This window comes from Herpailurus yagouaroundi, unplaced genomic scaffold, assembly GCF_014898765.1.
Source record: "Herpailurus yagouaroundi ecotype Mexico unplaced genomic scaffold, PumYag 191, whole genome shotgun sequence".
NCBI classification, from domain to species: domain Eukaryota; kingdom Metazoa; phylum Chordata; class Mammalia; order Carnivora; family Felidae; genus Herpailurus; species Herpailurus yagouaroundi.
The window spans coordinates 14,580,805-14,607,492 of record NW_024412422.1 but is presented as its reverse complement, the minus strand read 5'-3'; the positions used below and the strand labels follow the sequence as shown (position 1 = coordinate 14,607,492).

The 26,688-nt window shown below is 49.5% G+C and overlaps 1 protein-coding gene across 2 annotated transcripts in view; it reads right to left on the bottom strand.

The window, feature by feature from the left end:
* DNAH10 (dynein axonemal heavy chain 10) overlaps nt 1-26,688 on the bottom strand; it is a 144,042-nt gene that overhangs the window by 48,720 nt on the left and 68,634 nt on the right. For both annotated transcript variants that reach the window (XM_040444042.1, XM_040444043.1), the window contains 17 exons: nt 26,062-26,295; nt 22,919-23,142; nt 20,125-20,394; nt 19,843-20,026; nt 18,091-18,225; nt 17,321-17,473; nt 14,948-15,136; nt 14,327-14,473; nt 13,576-13,767; nt 11,876-11,994; nt 9,574-9,732; nt 8,585-8,720; nt 7,196-7,318; nt 5,544-5,678; nt 5,051-5,267; nt 2,390-2,509; nt 1,214-1,359 (listed from right to left, as the gene is read on the bottom strand). In XM_040444042.1, the coding sequence (XP_040299976.1) occupies nt 1,214-1,359; nt 2,390-2,509; nt 5,051-5,267; nt 5,544-5,678; nt 7,196-7,318; nt 8,585-8,720; nt 9,574-9,732; nt 11,876-11,994; nt 13,576-13,767; nt 14,327-14,473; nt 14,948-15,136; nt 17,321-17,473; nt 18,091-18,225; nt 19,843-20,026; nt 20,125-20,394; nt 22,919-23,142; nt 26,062-26,295 (2,883 nt within the window). The remainder of the gene's footprint in view (nt 1-1,213; nt 1,360-2,389; nt 2,510-5,050; nt 5,268-5,543; nt 5,679-7,195; nt 7,319-8,584; nt 8,721-9,573; nt 9,733-11,875; nt 11,995-13,575; nt 13,768-14,326; nt 14,474-14,947; nt 15,137-17,320; nt 17,474-18,090; nt 18,226-19,842; nt 20,027-20,124; nt 20,395-22,918; nt 23,143-26,061; nt 26,296-26,688) is intronic.

Here is a 26,688-nt window from a genome sequence, read left to right as displayed (position 1 = left end):
CCTTTTTTTTTTTTTTTTTTTTTTTTTTTTTTAGTGTTTATTTTTGAGACAGAGGGAGACAGAGTGCGAGCAGGGGAGGGGCAGAGAGAGAGGGAGACACAGAATCTGAAACAGGCTCCAGGCTCTGAGCTGTCAGCACAGAGCCCGACACAGGGCTCGAACTCACGAACCGTGAGATCTTGACCTGAGCCAAAGTCGGAAGCTCAACCAACTGAGCCACCCAGGCACCCCTCTTTATTTTTTTTTAAGTGTATTTATTTTGAGAGAGAGAGAGAGAGAGAGCGTGAGAGTGTGAGCAAGGGAGGGACAGAGACAGAGAGAAAATCCCAAGCAGGCTCCACACTGTGAGCGCAGAACCCAAGGAGGGGCTCGAACCCATGAACCGTGACATCAGGACCTGAGCTGAAATCAAGAGCTGGATGCTTAACTGACTGAGCCCCCAGGCGCCCCTGGCACCCCCCTTCCTAATGTCTTAGGTCCCTGGCACGTTCTGCAGTGTCATGTTTCACAGGGTTCGTTTCCGAATTTGTCTCCCCCCCACCCAACTGTGAGTCCCTCCAGAACTGACTGCAAGTTCGCTCTTGTCTGTCCCTGTGGCACCCAGCTAGCTCAGTGTCCCCCACATGTCGGACCCTCCCACATTTAACACAGGCCTGGAGGAAATAAAGGAAAACCTTGAGGTTTTCAAAACCACAGCAAGGTGATGAATAAAGAGACGGCCGGCCTCCAAGATGACCCCCGTCCACCCTCACCCTCCAGGTACTCATTCACCCGCGTAGCCCCCTCCCACAGGCCAAGGTGATTCACGGTGGTCTCCGTGTCACCCACAGACCATGGCCGAAGCGAGGGAAGGTGATTTCCTAGGTCACCAAAAGCAGCGTGGCATACGATTTGCTCCGTCGTGGATGTGCGCTCTGGCAGAAGCAGGCTGCGATATCAAGAGGTCACTCGGCAGCCCTCGGAGACGTCCACATAGTGGGGAACTGAGGCCCACCATCTTGGAAGAGGGCCCTCCAGCCCCCCCCCACCAGGCCTCCAGCCCCGGCCAACCGCTGGACAGCAGTCTCAGGACAGAGCGTGAGCGAGAACCGCCCAACTAAGCCATGCCCAGATCCCTGACGCGCAGAAATGGTGCGACAGTAAGCGTCTGCTGCCCTGGGCTGCTACGCGCGGGGGCGATTTGTTACCCAGCAGGATACCAACCACGACTTACGTTCATCTCCACGTTCAGATTTTTGAGGAAGTTCTGGGTAGTGGCTGTCTTAGAGGTGCCAGATTCCCCAACCAAAAGAACCGGCTGCTTGATCTTGACCATCTGTTCCAGCATCCAGGTGGTGCGCATTGTATCCACTGTATGAACTGGGGAACACGATAGGAGGGGGGCATCACAGAAACGTCAAAGGGAAGCATGCGGCAACCTGGAGTTTCACGGAATTCCGAACGTCCCATAAAAAGCGTCGGCAAAACCCCAAGACGTGACCTTGAAAATGAGTATACGGCTACCGTCTGGAATCTCACTGCCCCAATCGTTATTTTTAATAGCTCTACGGAGGCATCGCTTAAACACCATAAAATTCACCCATTTTAAGGGTATGTTTTGGTGCATTTGGTACATTTCTACAGCGGTGCGGTCACTGCTACGGTCCAGATTCACAAGCCCCAAACCATTCTTCATGTCCGACTCTGACGTATACTTGGGATGTTAAAAACTCAGTTTCTCCATGGCTTACATCAGTCACACATCTGCAGGGTTTGGTTTCCTGACCAACAACTTCCTCCAAAGACAGAACGAAACCACAAAACCAGGTCTGGCTTGCTCCTGCACTGGTTGCTTTTAGTCCTGACTGGTTCCTGGGGAAATGGGTAGGTCTCATTCCATCGGAACCAAACCCAGACGTTTGTTTCGGGAAGTCATCCTGCCACTACGTTCTCTAAATAGCCAGAGGGGTGCGTTAAAAAATACGGCACAACCCATTAAACGTCCGTGGTGGACGACCTCGCGAGGCAGCCCTTCTCACGACACGCTGCCCTGCTCATTCCTCTCGCTTTCTTCCTTCATCCCTTCGCACAGCCGGCCAGCTCTCCAGGCTGCAGGGGGCCTGTGGAGACTTGGGGGGGGGGGGGAGGGCAGAGCGGACTGTCCTATCCCCACCCCACCTGTCAGGTGACAGCTGAGAACCACAGACATCTGAAGACGCTCAGAGCCAGCCACACATAAACAGAATCAGAAACGCCACCCTCTTGGTGAGACCCACGGCTCAACCTTTTCAGTTTATCCGAACCAACGCTCTGGGTGGGACTCAGGGGGCCACGGAGGCCCCCGGATCTTTTTCACTTCCTCACAGGACAAGAGCCATACGCTGAGAACAGGGCTTTGGTTCTCACTCACCCAGGATGTCGATAAATTTCCTCTCGCGGACGTGAACGTATTCAGGAACTAATTTATTCCACGGTATCCATTTCTTCTGTGCAGAATCGAAATGAAAGTCATACATGGTCGGGAGGTGACCTGTGGTACATAATGGTCCATTTCGCTTCAGTCGTAGACACGGAAATACAGTCAGCTCCGGGACACGCATAAAACGAACTGATGCTACCCGCCCCCTGGACGGCAACTTAACTGAGTACTTCGAACTTACACTCCCGTCCACTGGGCAGGTACACACTGAGCCCCCTCCCTGGGGACGAGAGAGCTCGGTGGCGGACAACCCTGGAACCTAGGCTTACAGTTGTTGGCGGCCGGGTGGGGGGCGGAATGGAGGCAAGTCAACAGGCAATGTCAACGCGGAGCGCTACGTTCCGCGACAGGGCAAGCGCAGGTGCAAATCAGCTCTAAGAAAGGTTCCTTGTGCACCTGCTCCCAGAGAGACTGCCACCCGGAGGCCCCAGCAATACCAAATTTTGCAGCCAGCACGGGGAGGAAGCCGTCCCAAAGGAGATGCCATCCAGTCTGAGACCTGAAGCATGAGTCCTGAGCCAAGAGAACTGGGGGCCACTGGGAGGCTGTCAGGGAGAAGAGAGCACGGCGGGGTGGCTGGAGGAACAGAAAGGAGTAAGTGAGGACTGCACACGGTGGGCAGATGAGGCAATGCTACAAGGGTTGCGGGGCTGTTGCGTGAAGAGCCTGGCAGGGCATTTCAGGGGCTTGTTCTCCACCCTGTCGGTCCTGGGCGTGTGACATTAGTCTCCAGTGGGACCCGTGATCGGGTCTGCCTCTGCAGAGATCAGATCAGTGGAAAATGGATCTGGAGGAGGTGAGTGGAGACTGGGAGATCTGTCAGTGAGGCTCCCACCTTACCCAGGGGAGAGCCGACAAGAGAGCTCCCAAGAGATGTGGGGGTGGAGATCGACAGGCTGAAGTGACGGGCTGGGGTGGGGGGAAGAAAGTGTCAGGGTCACCGATGTGCAAGGTGGACAGACAGGTGATAGAGAGATAATAGGTGGGTAGATGATAGATATAGATGATAGACAGATAGACAGATGGAAGGCAGATAGACAACAGATACACGAGTAGATAGATGAATGATAGACAACCCACAGACAGATTGCAGTAGGACAGAGCGAGAGGGAACGAGGAGAAGGCTCAGGAGGGAAGGAGACTGGTAGGCCGAAGCTGGGAGCAAGGACTTGAAGCACGAAAGGAGGCTGGAAGACCAAACCCCGAGGAGAGGAAGGAGACGGACGAGCGGCTGGCAGGGAAGAGGAGGAACATTTCAAGAGGGCAGGAAGTGGTCAGCCACGTCGGATGCCAGGCAAGGTCGGGATGGTGAGGATGCCAAGGCCCGTGGGCTCTGGTGGAGACAGCAGCAGACACGCTCACTGGAAGCACTTCCAGGGGAGCCGGGATTTGAAAGGGGGGTGGGTGGCTGTTGGCTGAGAAGCCAGTGGGATGAGAAGACGGAGCTCGAAGCCAACCTTTCGAGGACTCGTGGCTTTCACAGGAAAGAGGTGGAGAGACGTCTCTAGAAGGCCGTAGAAGGTTTCCCCTGAGCAGGTCCAAGAGCAGCTGGGAGGGAGTTGGTAGGAGGGAAACAGAAGAGACAGCTCAGGAGGAGCCCAGCAAGGAAGCCGGCACCCGAGCAGGAGGGTGGAGAGCACAATGCTCCCCATTAGGAAGCCCTGGGACCACTTTACTTTGCCGTTTACAAAGAACGCCCCAGGTAATGATGATAGGATACAGCTTAGAAAGATGGTGACCGGCCAAGTCATGTTCAAATATCATGAAGAACTAGACAAAGATGAGATGCCGGGGTGGCTCAGTTGGCTGAGTGTCCAACTTTGGCTCAGGTCATGATCTCCCGGTTGGTGGGTTCGAGCCCCGTGTTGGACTCTGCTGAAAGCTCAGAGCCTGGAGCCCGCTTGGGTTTCTGTGTCCCCCTCTCTCTCTCTGCCCCTCCCCCACTCACAGTCTGTCTTCTGTCTCTCTCTCTCTCTCTCAAAAATAAATAAACGCTAAAAAAAGTTTTTTTGAAGAACTAGACAAAGATGGATCGTAGCGTTACACAGAGTTCCTGAAAAAGGCAGGTTTTCATCACACGTCGTTCTTGGAGGATGCACCTTCTTCACCCGCAACCTAAAAACCTTAATACGAAGATCTCCTAAGAAGGACCTACGGATCCACCCTTGATCACCTCCTGTGAAAATACTCGGGAATACAGCAGATGAAAATTAGAGAGGTGGTCTTAAAAAAACAGGCAGAGAAATTCAAAGGAGAAGAAACTCAAAGTCACGCAAAGCGTGAAAATTTCCAAAACCTTAAACAGCAAAGGAAGCGAGCGCCTAACTAAACTCAGGGTGCCAGGGTGGGAGTGCTGGGGTGGGGAGGAGTTTAGACTCAACAAGACAAGCCAGTGCGGCTTCTGCTCTAGCAGCTCACACGCTGGAACTCCTGAGGGTACCCCGGGGGGTCTGACCATTGCACGTGTGTCTACAGAAGCCAACGAGCTGGAAAACCCGTACGGGCATACGTATGGAAGAGCAAGGTCACTTCCTCCAAAACCCTCCCCCCAAAGCGCTGTGAGTAGGAAAACAGGCTACGCCCAGATCGTACCTGGCAGCTCCCCGGGGCTGGCCCATTCCCCTTCCGTATCAACAGAAGGCAAAGAAGCAAGGCGTTTAATGCATTCGTCAAATTTAATCCTTCCATCCTCGAGCAGAGCAGCTCCCAGAGAACAGTACAGAGCCTCTAAGAAATAGCACTCCAGAAGGTCCGGTTCCTCTATTTCTCCTTCGAGTAGTGCATCCAACATCTTGGTTAACTGGGTTACCTAGTGCCCAGGCAAATCCCGGATCAGCCCATTCATTCCACTCCCCCACCCCAGGGTCAGTTCTGGTCATAAACCTCGGGATCCCAGGTCCCAGCGCGGTGGGAACCTATGACCCACCCTATCGGTTCCATCAGATGGAGCCTGGCACCTTGTCCTGCACGGGGTCGCCAAAGAAAGCAACCTGTGACGTTACAGGTCTGGCATCTCTGCTTCCCTTGACCTGTGGGTCCACCTTTAGGGAAGCATCTCTCTTTGCTAACAGGGATATTTTCTCACCATATTTAGGTCTGTCTGCGGAACGACGGTCTTCAGCTTCTCGCCTCGTCTTCCATCCACTGTCCCTTCCACAATCACATCGATGAGATAGGGCACATACTTCTCAAAGAGACTCTCTAAATTGCTTTGCTCTGCCTATAAAAGAGCAGAATTGCAATGCATTTTCGAGGGCTCCTTTATTTAAGGGGAAGTTAGTAGAAAGCTGATCTTGGCGAAAGGGGGATGAGAAAGGTCTTCTGATGAAGGGTAGATTTGGCAGGTGAGTAAACCCCGATAACAGCGCCTTCCGTTTGTGGAGAGATTTGCCCTTCACGGTGCACTTTCATTGCAAAGCACTTCGTTTCACTGCCATAGCATCTACCCCGCCACCTGGGAGGGAGGGAGGATAACAGGTCCCATTTGACAGAAATGGGGCTGATTATCATCAAGTTCAAGTGGGGCGGCCACAGTCATCTTGCAAAGAGTGCAAAGCAGTGGAAGCCCCTCTCCCTATATCAAGGCACTGAGGAGACCACCAGGGATCGCACGGGCCTTGACACAACTCTCTCTCCCTTACGACGGTGCCTCCAATGGTCCTATCATGCTTCCCTCGGTCTTCTCTTCTCTGGGATAATTATGTCCTGGTTTCCAATTCACCATCAGCCTAGCAGTCCTTCCAGTGATACACCCAAACCACCTGTGTCGCTTTGAGAATGCAGTCATGGTGTCCTGGGTGTGTGGTCAAGGCACTACCTTCACATGACTGTCACACCTATCTCTATACTTTTCAATGAAGCCTTTTGTTACAATACACATTTTAGCAGCCATGTGACACATGACATGGTTTGAGGTCAACTAAAACCGTCAGAACTCAATTACATGACAAGCTAGGTCCTTCACATTGCATTCATCCAATTCAGCAAAAGCTGGGCCCCTCTAGAGAGAAGTCTCTCAACAGCTGGGCTTGGCTGCAGCAGGAGTTGCCAACTACAACCCACAAGCCAAACCTGGCCTGCCACTTCTTTGTGTAAATAAAATTTTATTGGTACATAGACATGACCATTCATGTACTTTAGCTGCTTTCATACCACGATGATATAGTTGAGTAGTTGCAAAAGAAACCAGCCGGCCCACAAAGTTTAAAATATTACTCAATCCTTTTACAGGAAAAAAAAATGTCAACCCTTGATCTAGACTACTGAAATCATCACGTAGCCCTGGGGCGCTTAGGTGGCTCAGTTGGTTAAGCGTCCGACTTCAGGTCATGATCTCACAGTTTGTGAGTTTGAGCCTCGCATCAGGCTCTGTGCTATCAGCATAGAACCTGCTTCAGATCCTCTGTCCACCTTTCTCTCTGCCCCTCCCCAGCTTGTCTCTTCCTTCCCTCCCTCCCTCCCTCCCTCTCTCTCAAAATAAATACATAAGCTTAAGAAATGAAAGAAAAAAAAAAGATTACCTATCCCCTATCCCACCAGCTATGGAATTATCTGGAAATCTAGTAAGTGTGTCTTCCAGATTTCATCCAATTTATTGATGCTCTGACACTGCTTAAGATCACAGGCAGATCAAGGTCAAGGTCATGGCTTTAACTACAAACATCCTCCTGGATTATGTTTATTCAGCTAGGCATGAATACTAATAACTTTTAAGCTCATTTTAGAAATAATTTTCACCTTGTTTTGTATTTGATTAACCCATCTTTTCCAGTACGGTTGATATTTCAAGTTTTTAGGATCCACATAAACCATTCCACATCGAGACACAGTTGCAGGAGAGGCATACTGTAAATCTCCAACCTAGAGAAATAAAGGAAATCAGTCATGTCTAAAGCTATGAACAGCTGAACGGCATGTTTAAAGGCCTTTGCTTTGGTCAAAGTTTTCACAACTGCATAAAACCCAAGTCATGCCCAGATTAACATAGCTTTCATGAGGCTTCCAACTGAACACTTAGGTTTCTCATGGGAAGGTTATACATTTCTGATGTAGCACCTTTTTAACTTTTCTTTTACTATAAATTAATATGAAAATTAATATGCTGTAGAATATCTGACAAAAATAGAAAACTACAGAGAAGAAAATAAGTTACCCAAAATACCAACACCAAGAAATAAACATTGTTTTGGACTGTTTTCCTTTCAGTATTTTTTTTCTTCATTTTTTAAAACATAGTTGATATTGGGTAGTATAAAACTTAATACATACCCATCTAAACCAGCAATATTAACACACCTATCTCTTGATGAGAAAAAAAAAAAGACACCGTTCAGTCAGCCAATAAGGTAAGGAAATACGCATGCATCAGTGAATTTTGCAGGCCAACTTAGGAACAACTTTAACATTAAGCTGAAGTGAAAACAAGTCTCAGGGCCACAGCTATGAAACAGGTTCAGAGGCTATGATAGAAAGTTTGCAAAAACAAATGAAAAGAAAATTAAAGGCAAATGGTGTGAGAGAAAAAAAGAAGGCAACTACAAACTAAGACCAAAAAAAAAAAGGCTCAAAAAGAAAGTAAACGTAATATCAGTATACTAGTTGGCTCTATGGTAAATATTTCCATATTCATAATAATGCAAATACTTTTTACTGATTTAACTGATGTAACAATCAGTTTAGTTTAGTATTCTGAGGAGGGGAGTGAGCTAGTGTTGTGAGAGATGAACTCTTGCTTTCATAGCAGTCATAGCGTAGATACTGTGTAAACTTGATACAGGAAGAGGGGCGCCTGGGTGGCGCAGTCGGTTAAGCGTCCGACTTCAGCCAGGTCACGATCTCGCGGTCCGTGAGTTCGAGCCCCGCGTCGGGCTCTGGGCTGATGGCTCGGAGCCTGGAGCCTGTTTCCGATTCTGTGTCTCCCTCTCTCTCTGCCCCTCCCCTGTTCATGCTCTGTCTCTCTCTGTCCCAAAAATAAATAAAAAACGTTGAAAAAAAAAATAAAAAAAAAAAAAACTCTTCTTGCACTGTTTGGGTTTTCTTTGGTCATCTATATTTATTACCAATTTAATAAACATTTAAATTCTTAACTGCAAGACATATTAAAAATTATTTTTCATCACTACTTGCCTCAAAGAGCAGAGCACAGTGCGCTTGAAGCCGAATGCGCTCACCATTGGCCAACGTCAACAGCCTGTTGTCGTCCATCACAGAATTCATGTTTTCCACCCACAGAGCATCCACATCACCATCAAATAAAATATACCTATAGCAACCCAAGAAAAGTAAGCCAGGCTTTCTTATGGAACTTGGTGTCCCTTCCCCATTCATGACGAATGTCTTTTTCCCAGGGTTCTGTAGCCGGGACCTGACACAGAGCACCCAACTGGATCCAGAGGTTTGACCCATAAAATCAAAAGGAAAAAAACAAACCATAATATCTGTGTGAGTCAGTCACTGACACTGAAGAATAATGCAACTTCACACAAAAATCTGAATTTCTTGCTTCTCTTGCAACCCAGAAGGCTGAAAACGCAGACCTGTGCTCCTGCCTGGGAACAATCTGCTGGAGCTGAGCAGCAGCTGTGTGTGGAGACGGATAGGATCACAGTCTCAGTCTTTTCTTAAAACTGAGAATATCAATTGCTATTGGTCACTGGTTTTGACACCAACTTTTCTTATGGTAAGGTTAAGAGCAAAGGAAAGTATTTCATATACCCTATCCGTGTATAATGGGTTGAATGGTGGCTCCCAAAAGATATGTCCATCCAGAACCTGTGACTGTGACCTTATTTGGGGGGAAGAAAAGATTTTTGCAGGCGTTAAGGATCTCAAGATGACAGCATCTTGGATTACCCAGGTGGGCCCTTATCCAAGGACAAGTATCCTTATAGAGAGCAGAGTATCCTAGCAGTTGAGGAGACAGAGATAACACACAGAGAATTGACATGGCATCTGGCACTTTGTGAGCAGGGCCTTCGACATCTGACTCTAAGTCTGTGGGCGTCCATGCATGAAACTACAATACTATACATTACCTTTTTTTTTCTTTACCTATAACATTCAGATAATTAATATGAGGCTAACCCAGGCTCTCTCCCATTTACAAACGTACTCACTTTCGCTCCTTCTTATCCGTCGGCCTGTTGATCTCCCGGAAGATGTTCGACAGCACCCCGTCTGTCCAGTCTCGGGTGGTGGGGTCCAGGATGCCATAGAGCTCTATGACACTCATGGCTTTGGGGTTTAGGATGTACAACTTCGTCATCAGCCCGAGCCTAAACCCAAGGAGAGAAGCTGCAGCTGTGGTCCAGGTGGACTACACATTAGGAAAACAGTCTGGGCTGCCTAGGCGGGGGTTAGATGTCTGGGATCCAGTCCAAAATTTCAAATGCAACCCACACAAACTCTCCCCTGGGCTTCTCCATTACCATCAATGGCTTACACTAAATGCAAGGGAACAGGGTCGCCTGCGTGGCTCAGCCAGTTGAGCGTCCGACTTCGGCTCAGGTCATGATCTCACAATCCGTGGGTTCGAGCCCTGCATCAGCTTCTGTGCCGACAGCTCGGAGCCTGGAGCCTGCTTCACATTCTGTGTCTCCCTCTCTCTGCCCCTCCCCCACTCACACTCTGTCTCTCTCTCAAAAATAAGTAAACTTAAAAAAAATTTTTTTAATGCAAGGGAACCATGTTTCACCAAAAATATGGCCCCAGCACAAGCAAGGTCTGAACTGAAGGCAGAGCCTTGCCTTTTCAGGGCAATGAGAAGCTAAGTTACGTAGTCGTGCCTGTGACGATTTACGTAAAGATTTCATAATTCGCTTACAGGAGACAACAGTCGTCCAGGACTACGTAACACACCCTTGGACCACTAACGTTCAATCTCTCGTATCTACGGGATGTCTGCTCTGTGCTGCTGACTTTGTACGTCATGTGGATGGGGTATTTGCCACCATAATGCCTGCAAATTCCTGCAACACGATGGGATGAATTCGTCTACAGAAAACCACACCTCGCACAAACAGTTCATAATTAACTACCTAAAAATAATGGTGGCGTGCAAATACACACACGTATGTGACAGTTCTATCAACTACCTAGCAATGAATTAATTAACAAAAGGCAGGAGGGCTATGGTGCAGCCCCCTTGAAGCCAGGGAGCCACTGTCCATTGGCCTTCTCATAAGAAACATAAGAAGAATTAAGGAAAAATGGCAGTCACTTACTCACTGATCTTATATAGACTATCTAGAAATGTTAACATCACAAAGATCGTAAGTCTTGATTTAGATTTTTGCTGGAATATTCGCATGCAGCGAAGTCTTTCTGGGACCTAGTTATTACTTAGGAGGAGAGCGAGAGGTGAGAAAACCTGTTTTCAGGACAAGGATGGGCACGACAACTCACTCCAGGTCTTTAGAATGTTCTGTATCAGGAGTGTGAGATCCCTTTCCTAGCTCCCACTGGGCTGGCAATGGTTAACTCATCTGGGGAGGGGACACTCCGTTTTTGGCCACGCTGATACCATAACAAGGGATGCATAATGGTGAGCGTCCTGCCTCACTTTGAAGGAGCAACCTGAACACCAAGAAAATACAACTTAACCAGTTAATTTTCAAAATATCTTTATAAGGTTGTTTGTGAAATACTTCCCTCACAGATGATCCCGGTCACAGGGTGATGCACACAAGGGTCACTGTTTTGCCTTCTAAAATAGGTGAACTAGGGACGCCTGAGTGGCTCAGTCAGTTAAGCGTCTGACTTTGGCTCAGGTCATGATCTCACGGTTCGTGGGTTCGAGCCCTACGTCGGGCTCTGTGCTGACCGCTCAGAGCCTGGAGCCCGCTTCGGATTCTGTGTCTCCCTCTCTCTCTGCCCCTAACCCACTTGCATTCTGTCTCTGTCTCTCTCAAAAATAAACAAACATTTAAAAAAAAAAAAAAAGGAAAGCTCACTCTCTCTCTTAAAAAAATAAAAACAAAAATAAATAAAAATAGGTGGACTAACTCAGCAATGAAACAAATCGAGACACTTCGAGTCTAAAGTGGTGTTTAGGACACTGACGTGTTCAGATTTCAGTTTTGAGGACTGTATGTTTCACTCTGTATTGCATGCGATTCTGAAGCTGACTGGGTCATGAAAATAATCGGTGGCCATGAAGCTAAGGTATTAAAAATGTTTCACATTCCTTTCTGACTGGATTACACCCTGGCTTGAAAATGTCTTCCCCGTGGTAGCTGAATGTAGTTTCAAACACGAATGAACTTTTTACTTTCATGATTTAAAATGAGAACCAAAAATAAAAAGAAAAGGGTTTGTTTTAAGACAAACCTCACTTCCTAGGAATCGAGAAAGCAAAGTGTAACTAGGTGATACCACCACGACCGGGCAACGAGGCCCCCTCCTCGGGGTCATACTCACTTGGTCTGGGCCTGACACAGGGTGTTAATGACGACGGACTTGCCCCCTCCCGTGGGCCCCACCACCATGGTCGTGTGGCGGGTCAACATGGTCTCGAACATCTGAACCACTTTATCCACCTGTGGGGCAAACGTTGGTAGCTAGGGTAACGCAGCTTTTTTTAAAACAGCTTTATTGAGCTATAATTCACTTACCCTGCAGTTCACCCATTTCAAGTGTGCGAGTCGGTGGGTTTTAGTATGGGCACAATCACGACCTTCAATCTTAGAAGGTTTTCATCACACGTTCCCCCACCCCCAAAACTCTGCACCCATAGTCAACCCTTCCAAGCCCTGCCCCCAGCTACTGGCGCTGTTCATGTGCCGTCTGTTCCCATGGATCTGCCCACTCTCCATAAATAAATGGAATGACATAAATGGAATCACACGGTATATGTGGGCCTTTGTGTCTGGCTACTTTCAGCATGTTTCCAGGGTTTATGCACATTATATCGTGGGTCAGGACTTGATTCTCCTTCGTGGCTGAGTAAAATCCCATTGCACGGATAGATCGCATTTTGCTTATTCATCTATGGGTGGACATTTGCACGTTTTCATTTTTCCCCTCTTACAGGTAATGCTGCTACAAACATTTGTTTACAAGTTTTTGTGTGGACACATGTCATTTCTCTTGGGGAGATACACAGGTCATATGGTTAAGTCTGTGTGTAACTTCTTGGGGAACTGCCGGGCTGTTTTTCTAATAGCCGCTGCACCATTTTACATTCCCACCAGAAAACCCATTGTTTTAAACAACCACATCCAGAGGAAAACCTCAGGGCCAGGAAAGGTGCCAAGAGCTCTCTCATCTGTGGCCAGTACCCGCTGCCCCAGCCTGAGGCCTCTGGGTAGCCTGATGCCCCGAGATAGCCCGACCAGAGGCGGCCACCCTGGTCCTGAAGCTTTAGGCATTTGGACCCTCAGCAGAACACTGTGGCAGTTCATGGCTTAATGATGACATATACAACCTTACAGACTTGGGATGATCAAAATCTTATCGGTAACATTTCATTTAGTTTTCCTTACATGTGTGACTCTGGAAAAAAAAAAAAAGATGGGGTGGGGAGAGAACATTAAATGGTTGGACCCCAAAGCAAAACACTGCAGTTATCATATTATGCCAAAAACAATGGGTGGGTGATATGTACATACAGCGGGAAACGATTCTGCCTTAAAAAGGAAGGTGATTCCGACACATGCTATTACACGGATGAGCCGTGAAAACTTGCAAAGTGAAAGAAGCCAGTCACAAAAGGACAAATACCTCAGGATTCCACTTACGTGAAGTCCCCAAAGGAGTCAGATTCATAGAAGCAGAAGGCTGGGTGCCAGGTAGGTGCCAGGGGCTGGGGAAACGGAGGGGAGGGGGGAGTCGCTGGTTAACGGGGACAGAGTCTCAGTTTCACACGATGGAAAAGTTCTGAAGATCTGTTTCACGATATGAATATACTTAACACTACTACCCTGGACTAAAACTGGGTAAGATGGAAATTTTTATGGTATGTGTACCTTACCACACTAAAAAAAAAAAAAAAAAAAAGGCAGGGAAAAATGGTTAAGACAGTAAATGTTATATTATTTATAGTTTAATGAAAAACAAACAAACAAAAACAATGGAAAGGACCCAGAAGAAGCCCGTGAAGTCATTTCACGCTGCCTTACCTGGACAGGTAAGACAATGTAGCCGTTCTCCTGCTGCACCTGCTCTACGGCGTCATTAAAATCGGGGTAGCGAACACGCGGGCAGTCCAGTCCAGGAAACAGATCGGAAATCAAACCGAGGAAAAGAGGGACGTCCTCAAATACAAACTTGGGCAGATTCATGTCTCGAAGGGCCCTCATCAGCACCACATCCTGGATGGAATGAAACGGACATCTTTAAAGATATTTCTGAAAGACCCGGAGACTGGTCTAGGAATCCTCTTATGAAATATAAAATGAAATTTTCTATAAATTATAAGACACGAAGCATTGTCAGCACAGTCTCCAGAGAAAAACGTGAACCTGTTGCCCACAGAGCAGCACTGACTGAAGTCTGCTTCAGAGTAGGTCCTGTGCTTTCATTGCAAAGAGGAAAAAGACACAAAATTCGTACACGTGCTTTCTTGAGGCCTGGGTTTATCCCCATCCCTCCACCCCACCATCCTGCAATTGTGGATTGATCAGAGGCATCAGAAACTGTGGTGCCGTGGAGACACTGAAATTGACCTATGGTAATAAATCAAATTAGAAACAAAACAAAACAAAACATATAATGGCTAAGAGACCCAACTGAGGCCAGCAACCCAGTGAAGTGACAGCTAAGGCTAAACCTTTCCCATGAGTACCATATGGTAGCCCGTCACCCATCCCGGCAGTTGTCAGGTACGTGGGAACCGAAGACCCAGAGGACGTGGGTACACGTGGTCCCTACCTCTCTAAGTTCCGAAGAGCCTCTCTTCAGCTCTCCAGCCATTACCAACACCGATTTCAGGGCTCTCAGTCCAAAATCATAGTGGTGTTGCTTGGAGAGCTGTTCCCGGGCCAGCTTGTACAGGACAGTCATCTTTTTGGCCAGCGTCTTTTGTGATCAAAGATAATGATAAAGAAAGAAAGAAAATGACCCGAGAGCAAAGGGACATCATTCTACAAAGAAAACGGACGTACGGGTGCTCAGATGGAACTGCTCTATGAACAAGCAAACCCGACGGAATCCAGATAAAGTCTGTAGCTGAGCTAAAAGCACAGCGCCCGCATCACTTTCCCGGTTCTGACAACCAGCCTTGGGGGTGTCAGGTGTCATCCCTGGGGAAGCTGGGGGAGGGGCACACAGAACTCCCTGCGCTTTGCTTGTCACTTCTTGGGAGTCAAATTATTTGAAAATAAGACTCACAATTTTCAAAAGGGGCAGGAGAAGGGGGGGGGAGAGAGACAGACAGACAGACAGACAGACAGACACCAAGCAAGCAAGCCACACAGAATGCAAATTTGCCAAGCCCCCAGTCGGAAAGCAGAGCCAGGGCGGAGCCTGGGCCCGGCAACCACAAGGCCTCACCTTGGCCCAGAGGAAGCCCTCCGAGAAGAGCATGATCTCACAGATCTGCTGCAGGTCGGGCACGATCACCACCACGGGCCTGAAGAGGGCCTTCACTGACTCGGGCAGCTCCGTGCGGCCAGCGTAGCCGGGATTCATGGTGATGAAGATGCCAATTCTCGAGTCCAGGGAGATCTCCTGCCCTTCAAACTGGAGGGTGACAGGAAAAGAAGGGGGTTACGGCCGGCAGACATCACCTTCAGCTCCCTTCCGTTTCCGGGTGTTAAACGTAGAGCCCTCGTGCTTATGGCCTGAGTGTTCTAGGGGGCAAGGCTTGCCCTCCCCAAACTCTGATCCAAATCAAGGGTCTGCACACTTGAGAAGTGGCAGCTGGGGGGAAGGAGTGCAGCCTGGGGATGGTCCGAGGTGCTGTGTGAGCGCCAACAGGTTACCTAACTTCTCTGAGTCGGTTTCCCTTTCCGCAAGGTTTGGCGATTGAGCGAGGCGATCTGTGCTCGAGCACACAGTCTGGCGCCCCACGCAAAGTGGATTTTCATTCAGGTTACCTGTGACTCCCCGCATCCAGCCTCAACCCCGCCCCCCGGGCGCCTGGACATCAACCCTTCCCACCTCTTCATCCTCCGGGTGCCTCGGGGACCAACAAACTGCAGGAATCTCAACATTTTGAATTTCTTTAGCCTACAGTTGAGTTTCACCTGCCTCAACTTTTTTTTGCTAAGAGCTTACTATTTTATTTCTTTCACTGGTCCACCATAGAGACAAAAAATAGGAAATTCTATTTTTTTTTTTAATTTTTTTTTTTAACGTTTTTATTTATTTTGGGGACAGAGAGAGACAGAGCATGAACGGGGGAGGGGCAGAGAGAGAGGGAGACACAGAATCGGAAACAGGCTCCAGGCTCCGAGCCGTCAGCCCAGAGCCCGACGCGGGGCTCGAACTCACGCGAGATCACGTGAGACCTCGCGAGATCGTGACCTGGCTGAAGTCGGACGCTTAACCGACTGCGCCACCCAGGCGCCCCTGGAAATTCTATTTTTATGAGGCACGGGTGGCCTCGGTGACAAGGGGGGGCAGCCCAGCAGGTAGCTGATGCTCCCCCTGTCTCGTCCCCCCGGGCTGCACTGAGACCACTCCCACCCATGTCCCAATATCCACAGGAGGCCCAGACTGCCCCCCAGAGATGACAGACGGGTTATTTATTATTTAACCTGAACGCATTGCAGGTTCAATTTCCCTCCCTCACAAGCAGTAAACCCAGCCCTGAACGATTTCAGAAGAACGAATTAAAAGGAAATCCACCCAAAGCCTTTCTGGGAATCCCGAAAATGTTTACCAGTACCTAGTTTACATAATCTCTCGACAGTGAGCCACACTGAGGTCCGGCAGAAAAGCAGGTGGGTGGCTAGGGCCAGGGAGGTACCCCCAAGCGAATCCACACCAGCCTGAGCCACATTTGGGTCCCGAACTTCTGAGGCTCTGTAGGGCCTCAGAGAATATATAGGAGATTTCAGGCACAAAGGAAGGACAGACGATTCCAGGCAGACAGGGACACATACGGTGTGACAAGACATGGTGCGTCTGCAGGTCGAGTGTCATGAGGTGACAAGAGTGCAGGGCACATGGGGACACAGGGGCAGGAGGGGCAGCAAAGTACACTGGGATCAGAGAGGCCCTGGTGCAGGGGACTGGTCCGGCCACTCTGGACCCTTTTGTTAACAGAACCCACTTCTGGAGTGTGCGAATTATAGAATTAGATCATGCTTCTCCAAATTCTCATCCAGCTTCATCAGATGGAATGGATTGTATTTGTTTGTTTGTTTGTATTTATTTGTTGTGTTGAGAGAGAATGTGTGAGTGAGCAGGGGAGGGGAAGACAGAGAGGGAGACACAGAATCCGAAGCAGGCTCCAGCCTCTGAGCTGTCAGCACAGAACCTGACACGGGGCTCGAACTCACAAACTGTGAGATCATGACCTAAGCCGAGGTTGGATGCTTAACCGACCGAGCCACCCAAGGCACCCCATGGGACGTTAATCTTTAAGGCTGCCTTTAAGGCTGCCTTCTCAAACTTGGGAAGCGACCACAAATGTTTTTCTCCTTTAAAGGGGGCTCTGTACATCACTTATTTGAGAACACTGCCTTGCCCACTGATAGCAACTTTGCATATGTCTGCAATTAGTTCGAAGTTCTTAGAATAGCGCAGTCCTTAACTGTCAAAGATGCTGATAATTTTGGAAAACCCAACCATCTCAATTTGAAAGAAGTCTGTCAAATCATCTGTCAGCAGCTTGGTCCGGAAGGGCGACTACCCAGCACCTGGTGAGGTTTCCGCCCTGGAGCATGTGGTCCAGGCAGGCCCCGCGCTCAGCCTCACCTGGAACGTGGTCACCTGATGGATCAGAGCGTTTCGGATCGTCTGAATCTGGGACGAGATGACCGACAGCACAGAGGCGTCGATTCGATTAAACTCGTCAAAGCAGCCCCAGGCCCCACACTGGGCGAGGCCAGAGAAAATCTTCCCAATGGCCTAGAATGAAAGAAATGTCAGGACAAGGGCGATTTTTATCTTCCAAACTGCAAGCAATACGTTTGCGGAGACATCGCCTAAATTAAAGCCGACAGTGAACATCAGGTTGGCGGAGAGGCAGCTGGCCAACCACCCCACGAATGGATCTTTCTGGCAACACTTCCGGGACCCTCTCATGGGCCAGCTCCCATTCACAGGATTTTGCAAATTAAGGATTTGCATGGAAAACTCCAGATCTCTGGCCTCTCTTGAGCAACACCGGGTCTGCTTTCCCAAGTGGTAACAACCACAGCTAACCAGTGGCTCCCCCCGCAGCCGAAGCACTGCCTTCTACTTGGCCACAGTCTTCACCACTCCCTATTGTCTCTATCTGCTGCTTTCCTCGTTATCTATGTGGCTCTGGTGGCATCTCTGTTTGCGACGCTTGCTCTACAAGCTGCTAACAAAGCCGACACGTGTACGTTCTGGGACCGGGGGCGAAAGATGCTCAGCTCTACTCTTCCAGCCGCCTCCATGCGTTTTCATGGAAGAGAATGAGGTGAAATGCCTTCCTACCATGCCCCGCTTTTAGCTCTCTGCCCAGTAACACAGCACCGGGAGTGACGACAAGGCCTTACCTTATAATCCATGCCTTCGCCGCAGTTGGTTACAACACAGAGCAGGCCCAGGGCTTTGGCTAGATCCTTGGTGGTCTCGGTTTTGCCAGTACCTGCTGGGCCAGCAGGGGCCCCTCCCAGATACATGGACAGTGCCTGTTATGAGCGAAATGCGAAACATACATTGGTCTGATTCTCACAAGGAAATGGGTGTCATTTCCCAAAGCACTGTGATAATCCATGTGGAATATATACATGTGGCAATGGACAAGTTCACACTCACCTTTCTTATTATTTCCTTGAGAGAGAGGGAGGGAGAGAGAGAGAGGGAGGGAGGGAGAGAGGGAGAGAGAAAATCTTAAGCAGGCTTCATGCTCAGCATGGAGCCCAACGAGGGGCTCGATCCCACAATGGTGGGATCATGACCTGAGCCGAAATCAAGAGTCAGACACTCAACCGACGGAGCCATCCAGGCATCCGACACACTCACCTTTTCTGATAGTCACCATTCTTAATGTTTCTTTTCTGTGTTTTTCCACTGACCGCTACCGACCACCCCCCACCGCATGGTATAGGAACCAGTACACCCAGGATGAAGCAACATGCGAGAATCTGTGCCTACACTAAGGACAAGGTCCTGGTAGGTCCCAGAGTTGGGGCTCACGGACGCATGTTCATCTGTGCAGTAAAGGATTAGTCCTCCCCAAAGAAAGGTTTGGCCCTTTGTCTCCAGATTCTAGGAGTTGACCTCTAAGCCCCTGGAATGTCCTGAGAACAGTGACCTTGGGCCACATGGTATCAGCTTGACTTCTAGAGGGGCTGGAAACTAACGTCGGCCATCGGGGTGATCAGCCATCGCTACATGACCAGTCCCCAACTGAATCCCTAGACACCAAGGCTCTGAGGAGCTTCCCTGGGTGACAATACTTCATGCATGCTGCCACGTGTCACCGCTGTAAGAAATAATGCCGTCTGCACAACCACACCGTGAGAGGAAGCTGAAGCTTCGCGCCTGGTCTCGCCCGGACCCTGTCCTAAGCCTTCCTACTGCTGATTTTAATCTGCGTCCTCTTGCTATAATAAACCACAACTGTGACTGTAATGGTTTTTCTGAGTTCTGGGAATCCTTTTAGCAAATTACCAAACCTGACGGGGGTTTCAGGCGCCACCTGAACCTGCAACAGCCCAATCCCAAAAGGCGGCAAGCCAGTCACATTCCAATCTGAAACTCATTTACGGGGTTTAAACAACAATGCCCCTCACTATCGGCGTTAATTTCCTGGGGCTGCCCTAACAAATTACCACCAAGTAGGGGGCTTAAAACAACAGAAGCGTATTCGTTCACAGAACCTAGGGCTGGAAGTCCGAAATCGAGCTGTTGGACGGGGGAGGGGGCACCCTCCCTCCAAACGCTCCTGGGAGGGATTTCTTCACTCTGGTGGCTCCAAGCATTCCTTGGCTTGTGACCACGTCATTTCCAGGCCCGGCCTCTCTTAACATCACCTTTCCTGTATCTCCGTGCCCTCTCCTCTTCTCACAAGGACACCAGTCATTGGCTACAGGGCCCTAATCCAGGGTGTTCCCAACCCCTAACTAATTAAATCCGCAAAGACCCTGTTTCTAAACAAGGTCACCTTGTGAGGTTCCGAGCGGACGTGAATCGGGAGGGAGGGGACACGGGTCAGCCCGGTACAGTGTCTCCGATCACCCTAATCCTGCTCAGCGAGAAACCCACAGGCAGCTGATAACCACAAGGTCCAGGAGGCCAGTCACCTGAGTAAGGGTCAGGTAAATCCGGTCTGTGAGCGGCGTAATGACCAGCCTCCCGTTCAAACCCATGTACTCGTATCCGTAGCCGAAGGTGCCAGTGCACTGGCGGATGTTCAGCTCATCCGGCCCCCGGTCCCAGTAAAACCGCAGCTGACTTTCCCATTCAAACTCCCGGGCGTCGAGGATGCTGGAAGGGGACAAGCGGGAGACACGGTCAGAGAGGCGGCGAGACGAAGCACGGGGCTGGACGCGCTGTGAGACACCGGCGCCCCAGAAGGGCCTCACCTGCTTCTTATGAAGGAGTCGACTATATCTCTGGCGTGGACGTCGATGATGAGGACCGTGTTGTATTTCTTCCTGTCGTTCCTGCTTAAGGACATGGTGATCCGAGTGACCAGCTCGTCGATCTGCTCGTGCATCTTCTTGCCATAGTCCTTCATGGCCTGCTTCTCCCCTTTCTGCACTTTGCGGAAGACATCCTCCACTTCCCATGTCCACCACACCTGGCTGGCGGCCAGCACCACCATCCCCTGGTACAGGAGCATCCAGTCGACTCTAAAGGGGAAACGGCGCACCTGCTCGAGGGACTGGTACCAGACAACAGCCCCTGGAAGAATTTAGTTCTTTGACGCGGAATGGGGAAAGGCAAAGGAAGGGCTCTAGGCAAGCAAAATGGCAAGAAGTCTTCCGGATAAAAGCCCGAGCCGGCCACACGCGCACGTGAGACCGTGACAGCTGACCGTGTAGGGAGCTGCTAGATCGCTTTGAAAAGACGCCTTAATAGACCTTTCAGAATGACTTAATGTTATGGGAACATTATGAGAATGTTTACATTTTGGGGACGCCTGGGTGGCTCAGTCCGTGAAGCGTCTGACTTCGGCTCAGGTCATGATCTCAGAGTTCATGGGTTCGAGCCCCGCCTCAGGCTCTGTGCTGACAGCTCAGAGCCTGGAGCCTGCTTCGGAGTCTGTGTCTCGGTCTCTCTCTCTGCCTCTCCCCTGCTCATTCTCTGTCTCTCTCTCTCCCTCAAAAATAAACGTTAAAAATTTAAAAAAAAAAAAAGGGGCGCCTGGGTGGCGCAGTCGGTTAAGCGTCCGACTTCAGCCAGGTCACGATCTCGCGCTCCGTGAGTTCGAGCCCCGCGTCGGGCTCTGGGCTGATGGCTCAGAGCCTGGAGCCTGCTTCCGATTCTGTGTCTCCCTCTCTCTCTGCCCCTCCCCCGTTCATGCTCTGTCTCTCTCTGTCCCAAAAATAAATAAACGTTGAAAAAAGAAAAAAATTTTTTTTAAAAAAAAAATTAAAAAAAAAAATAAGTAACAGACCCAGAGCTATAAGTTCCAATCCAGGAAAAGTGACCGTGAATTACTACGTCATTATCCTGATGACATACAATTAATGGCAAAATAAATTTAAAAGTGTATTTAAAACAAAAAAAGATCAGGCTTTACCACCTTGCTTTAAAGTTGTATGGCACCTCGAAAACCTAAATAGTATCTATAATTATGACCCCTACACACTAGATAAAGGTGATTGGGAACCTAGGAAGCCGGAAATCAGGAGAGGCAGAAGCAAGCCGAGCAGAGAAAATAACGTGACTCAGGGCACAGCTAAGGTGACCATGATGGCGTCTGGCAAATCCCAGGACAGGGGTGCTTTCTGGGGCTGTGTATCCCTGGGCCTGTCTTCTCAGTGAAGCCAAAACACGTCTGCTCAAATAAACCAATGTGCTCATTTCAACTACTCACCCTTGTCGTTAGAAACGACAGTGCCCGAGCGGAGGGGATTTGGGGAGGAAAGGAGTAATACAGACACATCGGGTTCCCTTCCCTGACTGTCTCCCACCAACCACACCCTGTGACACACAGCAGCACCCTGGCAATGTGGCAGTTATGATGTCGGGAAAACTAACGCTGGTGTAAAATTCTTCTGATCTGGGGGCATTAAGGAGACTGCAGAATGCTCCGTGATCACCTCTCCTGGGGGCCAGTGATTTCTGTCTCGTTCAGTTTTGTATGAGCATCTGGCACAGCGATCAGTTCGGAGCAGGAGTCCGATAAATAGTAGTTCAATTAATGAATATGGCTGATAACGTACAGGAGCTGCCTCCTACCAGTTCACAAGAGTTTACCGCCAAATACTCGGGAATTTTGCAGGCTGACGTTCAAACCACTTATCTTATTCCGCTAGCTTTGAAATCAGCCATGGTGGAAGTATCTACACCATGTAAATTGACAAACTCTCTAAATCAAAGGTTTTTTGTTTGCTTGTTTGCTTCAGAAAACCAGCTTGATGACCAGCACACTACCGAAGATATCTACGTATACTTGATGACATAAGGACATAAACCAATTTTTATAGCACCTAAAAAATAGGATCATAATGATCCAACTGTAAGGCTATTCTCTGCTCATTTATTTAACTAGATGTTTTTCAGTGTCTAAAATCAAAGGGACAGCACTCCTAAAATAATAATGGAGATTTTATGTCTGCCATCAAGGCCCTGCCAAATGTATTCCTGGGAGCCCCGCCTAAATCTAATGGCACAAGTCATCCAAAGATGTCGTATGTACCACGCATTAAAGCCAGCCCTTTGCTCGATGAGAAGCAGGCGTGGCTCAGCTTGGTGCCTGGAAGCTTCTCAGGCCAGAAAAATCAAGGCGTGATTGACATCGGTTAAATATCTTAGAAACGACTTTACACGGATGAACCCTACTGAACACCCGGTTTCTGTTGGGTCACCAGGCCAGTGGTTCTCACGCCTGAGCGTGCTCAGAATCCCCGGGGAGGAGCTTATAAGATACACAGATGGCCTCGTGGGGCTGAGGTGGAGGCCGTCCCAGGAATTTGCATTTGTCACAAGCTCCCAGGGGCCCTGCTACTGTCGGTCCGATGCTACCGCACTTTGAGAAGTCCTGAATTAGGCGATCCTTGAAAGACAGACAAGCTTGGGCTAACTTAGCTATTCCAAGAAAAGAAAACTTCATTTGGAATGTCACTCAATCTACCCCAAGCCTTTAATATTAATCCATTATGACTGCTAATATAATAAAGTGACACACGTTCACATTTACGACCCTACCTGCTTCTGTCTTCACAGTATCTAAAAATAGCCTCTTTGGTAATCAGCCGGTTGGTCCTCCGCATTTCGTTCAAAACTGCCGTCATCCAGTCCTCCACGCGCCCCTCGGCCCGTACGATCTTCCGGAACTCCATGACTTCGCCCTCTGCTGAGATCATGGCAGACGCCAGCTTTTCTCCACCGTCCCCGTCATTAAACCTCAGCAGTGCTATGTTGTCATACATCTGCAACACAGGGGAGAGTCCACTCCGCGATCCATGCGCCGGACGGTGGAGCCCAAGAATGGCCCGCAGCCAGCCCCCCACCACGCACGGGAGCCCCCGGGACGCCAGCACCAAATAGGCGTCCGCTCACCCAGCTGCTCATTCCAGCAGCACGCTTTGGATGCGCGCGTCTATCCCGCACTGTGCAAAGGTCTGTTTGGGGCTAAAAAGGAAAGAAAGGAAAAGAAGACACACTCCCTCCCCACACGTAAGATTCTAGAGTACATGCGGGTACAGAGAGGTATCTGGACAGAAGAGGCCCGGTGACAAAACGGCCCAGGGCTGAGGAGTCAGAGACGTGCCTGAATCCCTCCCCCACGGCCCAGCTGGGTGACTTTGGACAAGTTGCTTCTCCTCTCTCAGCCTGGAAGAGACGTAATCATGGCACTTACAAGATGAGGTCGGAAGGGTCACCTCAAACACCGTGCAAGATATGCCTCCAGCACATTCAACACTGGCCATTTGTTGCCTGTCAGCACTGTTCTTGATCCGGAATGATACTCGGGGGGAAGAGGAGTCTTTTAGGACCCAGGGTATAAGACTAGGCACTCCGTGTGTCAGGAGAAGGAAAAGGCAACAGGCTTTAAACAATAAAGCCAGAGGGTCTGCAAAAGGGGCCACTGGTAAATGAAGTACTACGATATACACTTTTCTAAAACAGTAAAATATCTTTTTTTGAAAGTGGTAACAAAATATAAACCTCTTCCGGGATGCCCGGGGGGGCTCAGTCGATTAAGCCTCCGACTCTTGATTTCGGCTCAGGTCGTGATCTCGTGGTTCGTAGGATCAAGCCCTGCATCCGGCTTTGATCTAGGCTGGAGCCTGCTTGAGATCCTCTCTCCCTCTCTGCCCCTCCCCCGCTTGTTCTCTCTCTCTCTCTCTCTCAAAAATAAACAAACATTATATACATATATATGGGCACCAGATAGCTCAGTCGGTTAAGCATCTGACTTCGGCTCAAGTCATGTTCTCATGGTCCGTGAGTTCAAGCCCCGTGTCGGGTTCTGTGCTGACAGCTGGGAGCCTGGAGCCTGCTTTGGATTCTGTGCCTCCTTCTCTCTCTGCCCCTCCCCCGCTCATGCGCGTGCTCTCTCTCTCTCTCAAAAATAAAGATTAAAATTTTTTTTAATAAAAAAATTACACACACACACACACACACACACACACACACATCTCCCCTTTAAGAAAAAAAAACAATGGGGTGCCTGGGTGGCTCAGTCGGTTAAGTGTCCGACTTCGGCTCAGGTCATGATCTCACGGTCCGTGAGTTCGAACCCCGTGTCAGGCTCTGTGCTAACAGCTCTGAGCCTGGAGCCTGCTTCGGATTCTGTATATCTCTCTCTCTGACCCTCCCCTGTTCATGCTCTATCTCTCTCTGTCTCAAAAAAAAAAAAAGAAAAAAAAGAAAAAAAGACAAAAATCAAAGACACAAATTTTGGTTTAGGAAGGAAATCTGCATTAACTAAAGGGAAAGTATGGAGTTATGTACTTGATCCCAAACGCTTTGTTTATATGGAATAAAGGAATTATTCCACAACACTGATTCAAAGCCACAAATGATTCTGCCCCCAGGGGACACTGGGCAACATCAGGAGACATTTTTGGTTGTCATAACCGGAGAGCGATGCTCCTGGTGTCTGGTGGGTAGAGGCCAGGGATGCTGCCGAGCGTCCCACAGCGTACAGGACAGCCCCCAATCCCCGACACACACACGCACACACACAGAGCAAAGAATTCTCTGGCCCATTGACCAACACTGCCACAGCTGGGAAGCCCTACCCGAGAGCTGATACTAAATACACAGCTTTGACCAGCTGATCAAGATTCGTTCTGGCCATGCTCTGGTCATCTATCACCAGAGACAGTTTTATCTGTTGCGTTTCCTGCCAGTCGGTATTGTTCACAGATACACATGCGTTCATGTACAAGTATGAAAGCAGGGGCTGGAACGAATCACTGCCAAGTCATGACAGTGGCTGCCTCTTGAAGGGGGAGTAAGGACTGTGATGGGGGCAAAGAGGATGGCAACTTTCTCTCTACAGCTTTGTCTCACAAAGAGGGTGTAGAGAAGCAAATACGACTCACTGGTAACAAGTTAGTTACCAGTCAATTCTGGGTGGTGGATAAGGTCATGTCAGCCGACATTATGAGACGGTCACCGAGTGCTTTACACATACGAACTCATTTCATCTTAAGAACAACTCCACTGAAGCAGGTAACTATTGGGTTTTCCCCATTTGCAGACAGGAAACTGATGCCCAGAGGGGTTAAGTAACTTGCCAAAAGTCACACAGCAAATCTGTGTAGACCTGGGATTTGAACCCAGGCAATCTGAGTCCAGAGTCCACATGCCGAAGCACTGTCCTGTACCACCTCTCTGCTTATTATATTAGTCTTTGTGCATTGCTATATTCTTTTTAGTTTCTCCAAAAAAAAAAGAAGAGTGTTTTGGGGCTATAGAAAAAGAGCAACAAACAACAGTGGGATTTTTTGTAATTTCAGACTATAGTGGATTTCATCAGATTTATGTTTCAGATGAAAGCCCAGCACCATTTCTGTCCTTTTTTAATTTTTTTAAAACTATTTTCTAAATTTATTTGCGAGATTGAGAGTGAGCAGGGGAGGGAGGGAGGGAGGGAGGGAGAGAGAGAGAGAGAATGAGAATGAATCACAAGCGGAGTCCACACTCAGCACAGAGCCTGATGTGGGGCTCGATCCCACGAACCATGAAATCATGACCTGAGCCGAGACCAAGAGCCGGTCGCTTAACGGGCTGAGCGCCCGCCCCCCAAGCCCGTAGCAGTTCGGGGATCTGGGACGGAGCAAACCGCAGCTGCCGAGCTTCCGCGGCGGCTTCCGGCAGGGCGGCGGGGGGCACACCTTGATCATGTGCTCCTGGACGCACAGCGGGTCGCTGCTCCCGAGGATGCTGAGCAGCTCGTCGTCAGAAATGAAGAAGAACCTCGGGAAAGCGTTTCTCTTGGAGTCCAGGTAGTCGTTTAAGCCCTTCTGGCACTTCTCCAGGCCCTCGCTGATGTTCTGCAGGTCGCCCAGCCGGTTCTGGGCCTCGCAGCATCTCTTGATCACGGGGTCCTTTAAGGTCTCGCCCATGATCTGCACGAGGGCGAGAGGGGAGCCGTCGGGCCGGGCGAGCGGGATCGCCGCTCGGCGCCGGCTCGACAGACGACAGAACCAACAGACACCCGGACCGCAGCCCTCCCGGGGGCCAACGCAGCAGGAACGTCGCAAGTTTAAATAAGCATCCCCCGAGCACCTCCCAGCGAACTACCTGCCGTTTACTTATTTCTGGTGTTCATTTTGTCCACCTTCCCACTAGAAGGCCCTTGGTCTGGGGTAGAGATTTTTAAGCTCTTTTGCTCACGGACAGGCCCCACGTGCCAGCGCCGGCGCACAGAAGAGCCTCGGGGAACGTGGGCCACATGGATGAAAGCGGCAAGTCTGCTCTGGGCAGTGCGTATGTTCCGGAACGTTCACTAGCACCCTTCA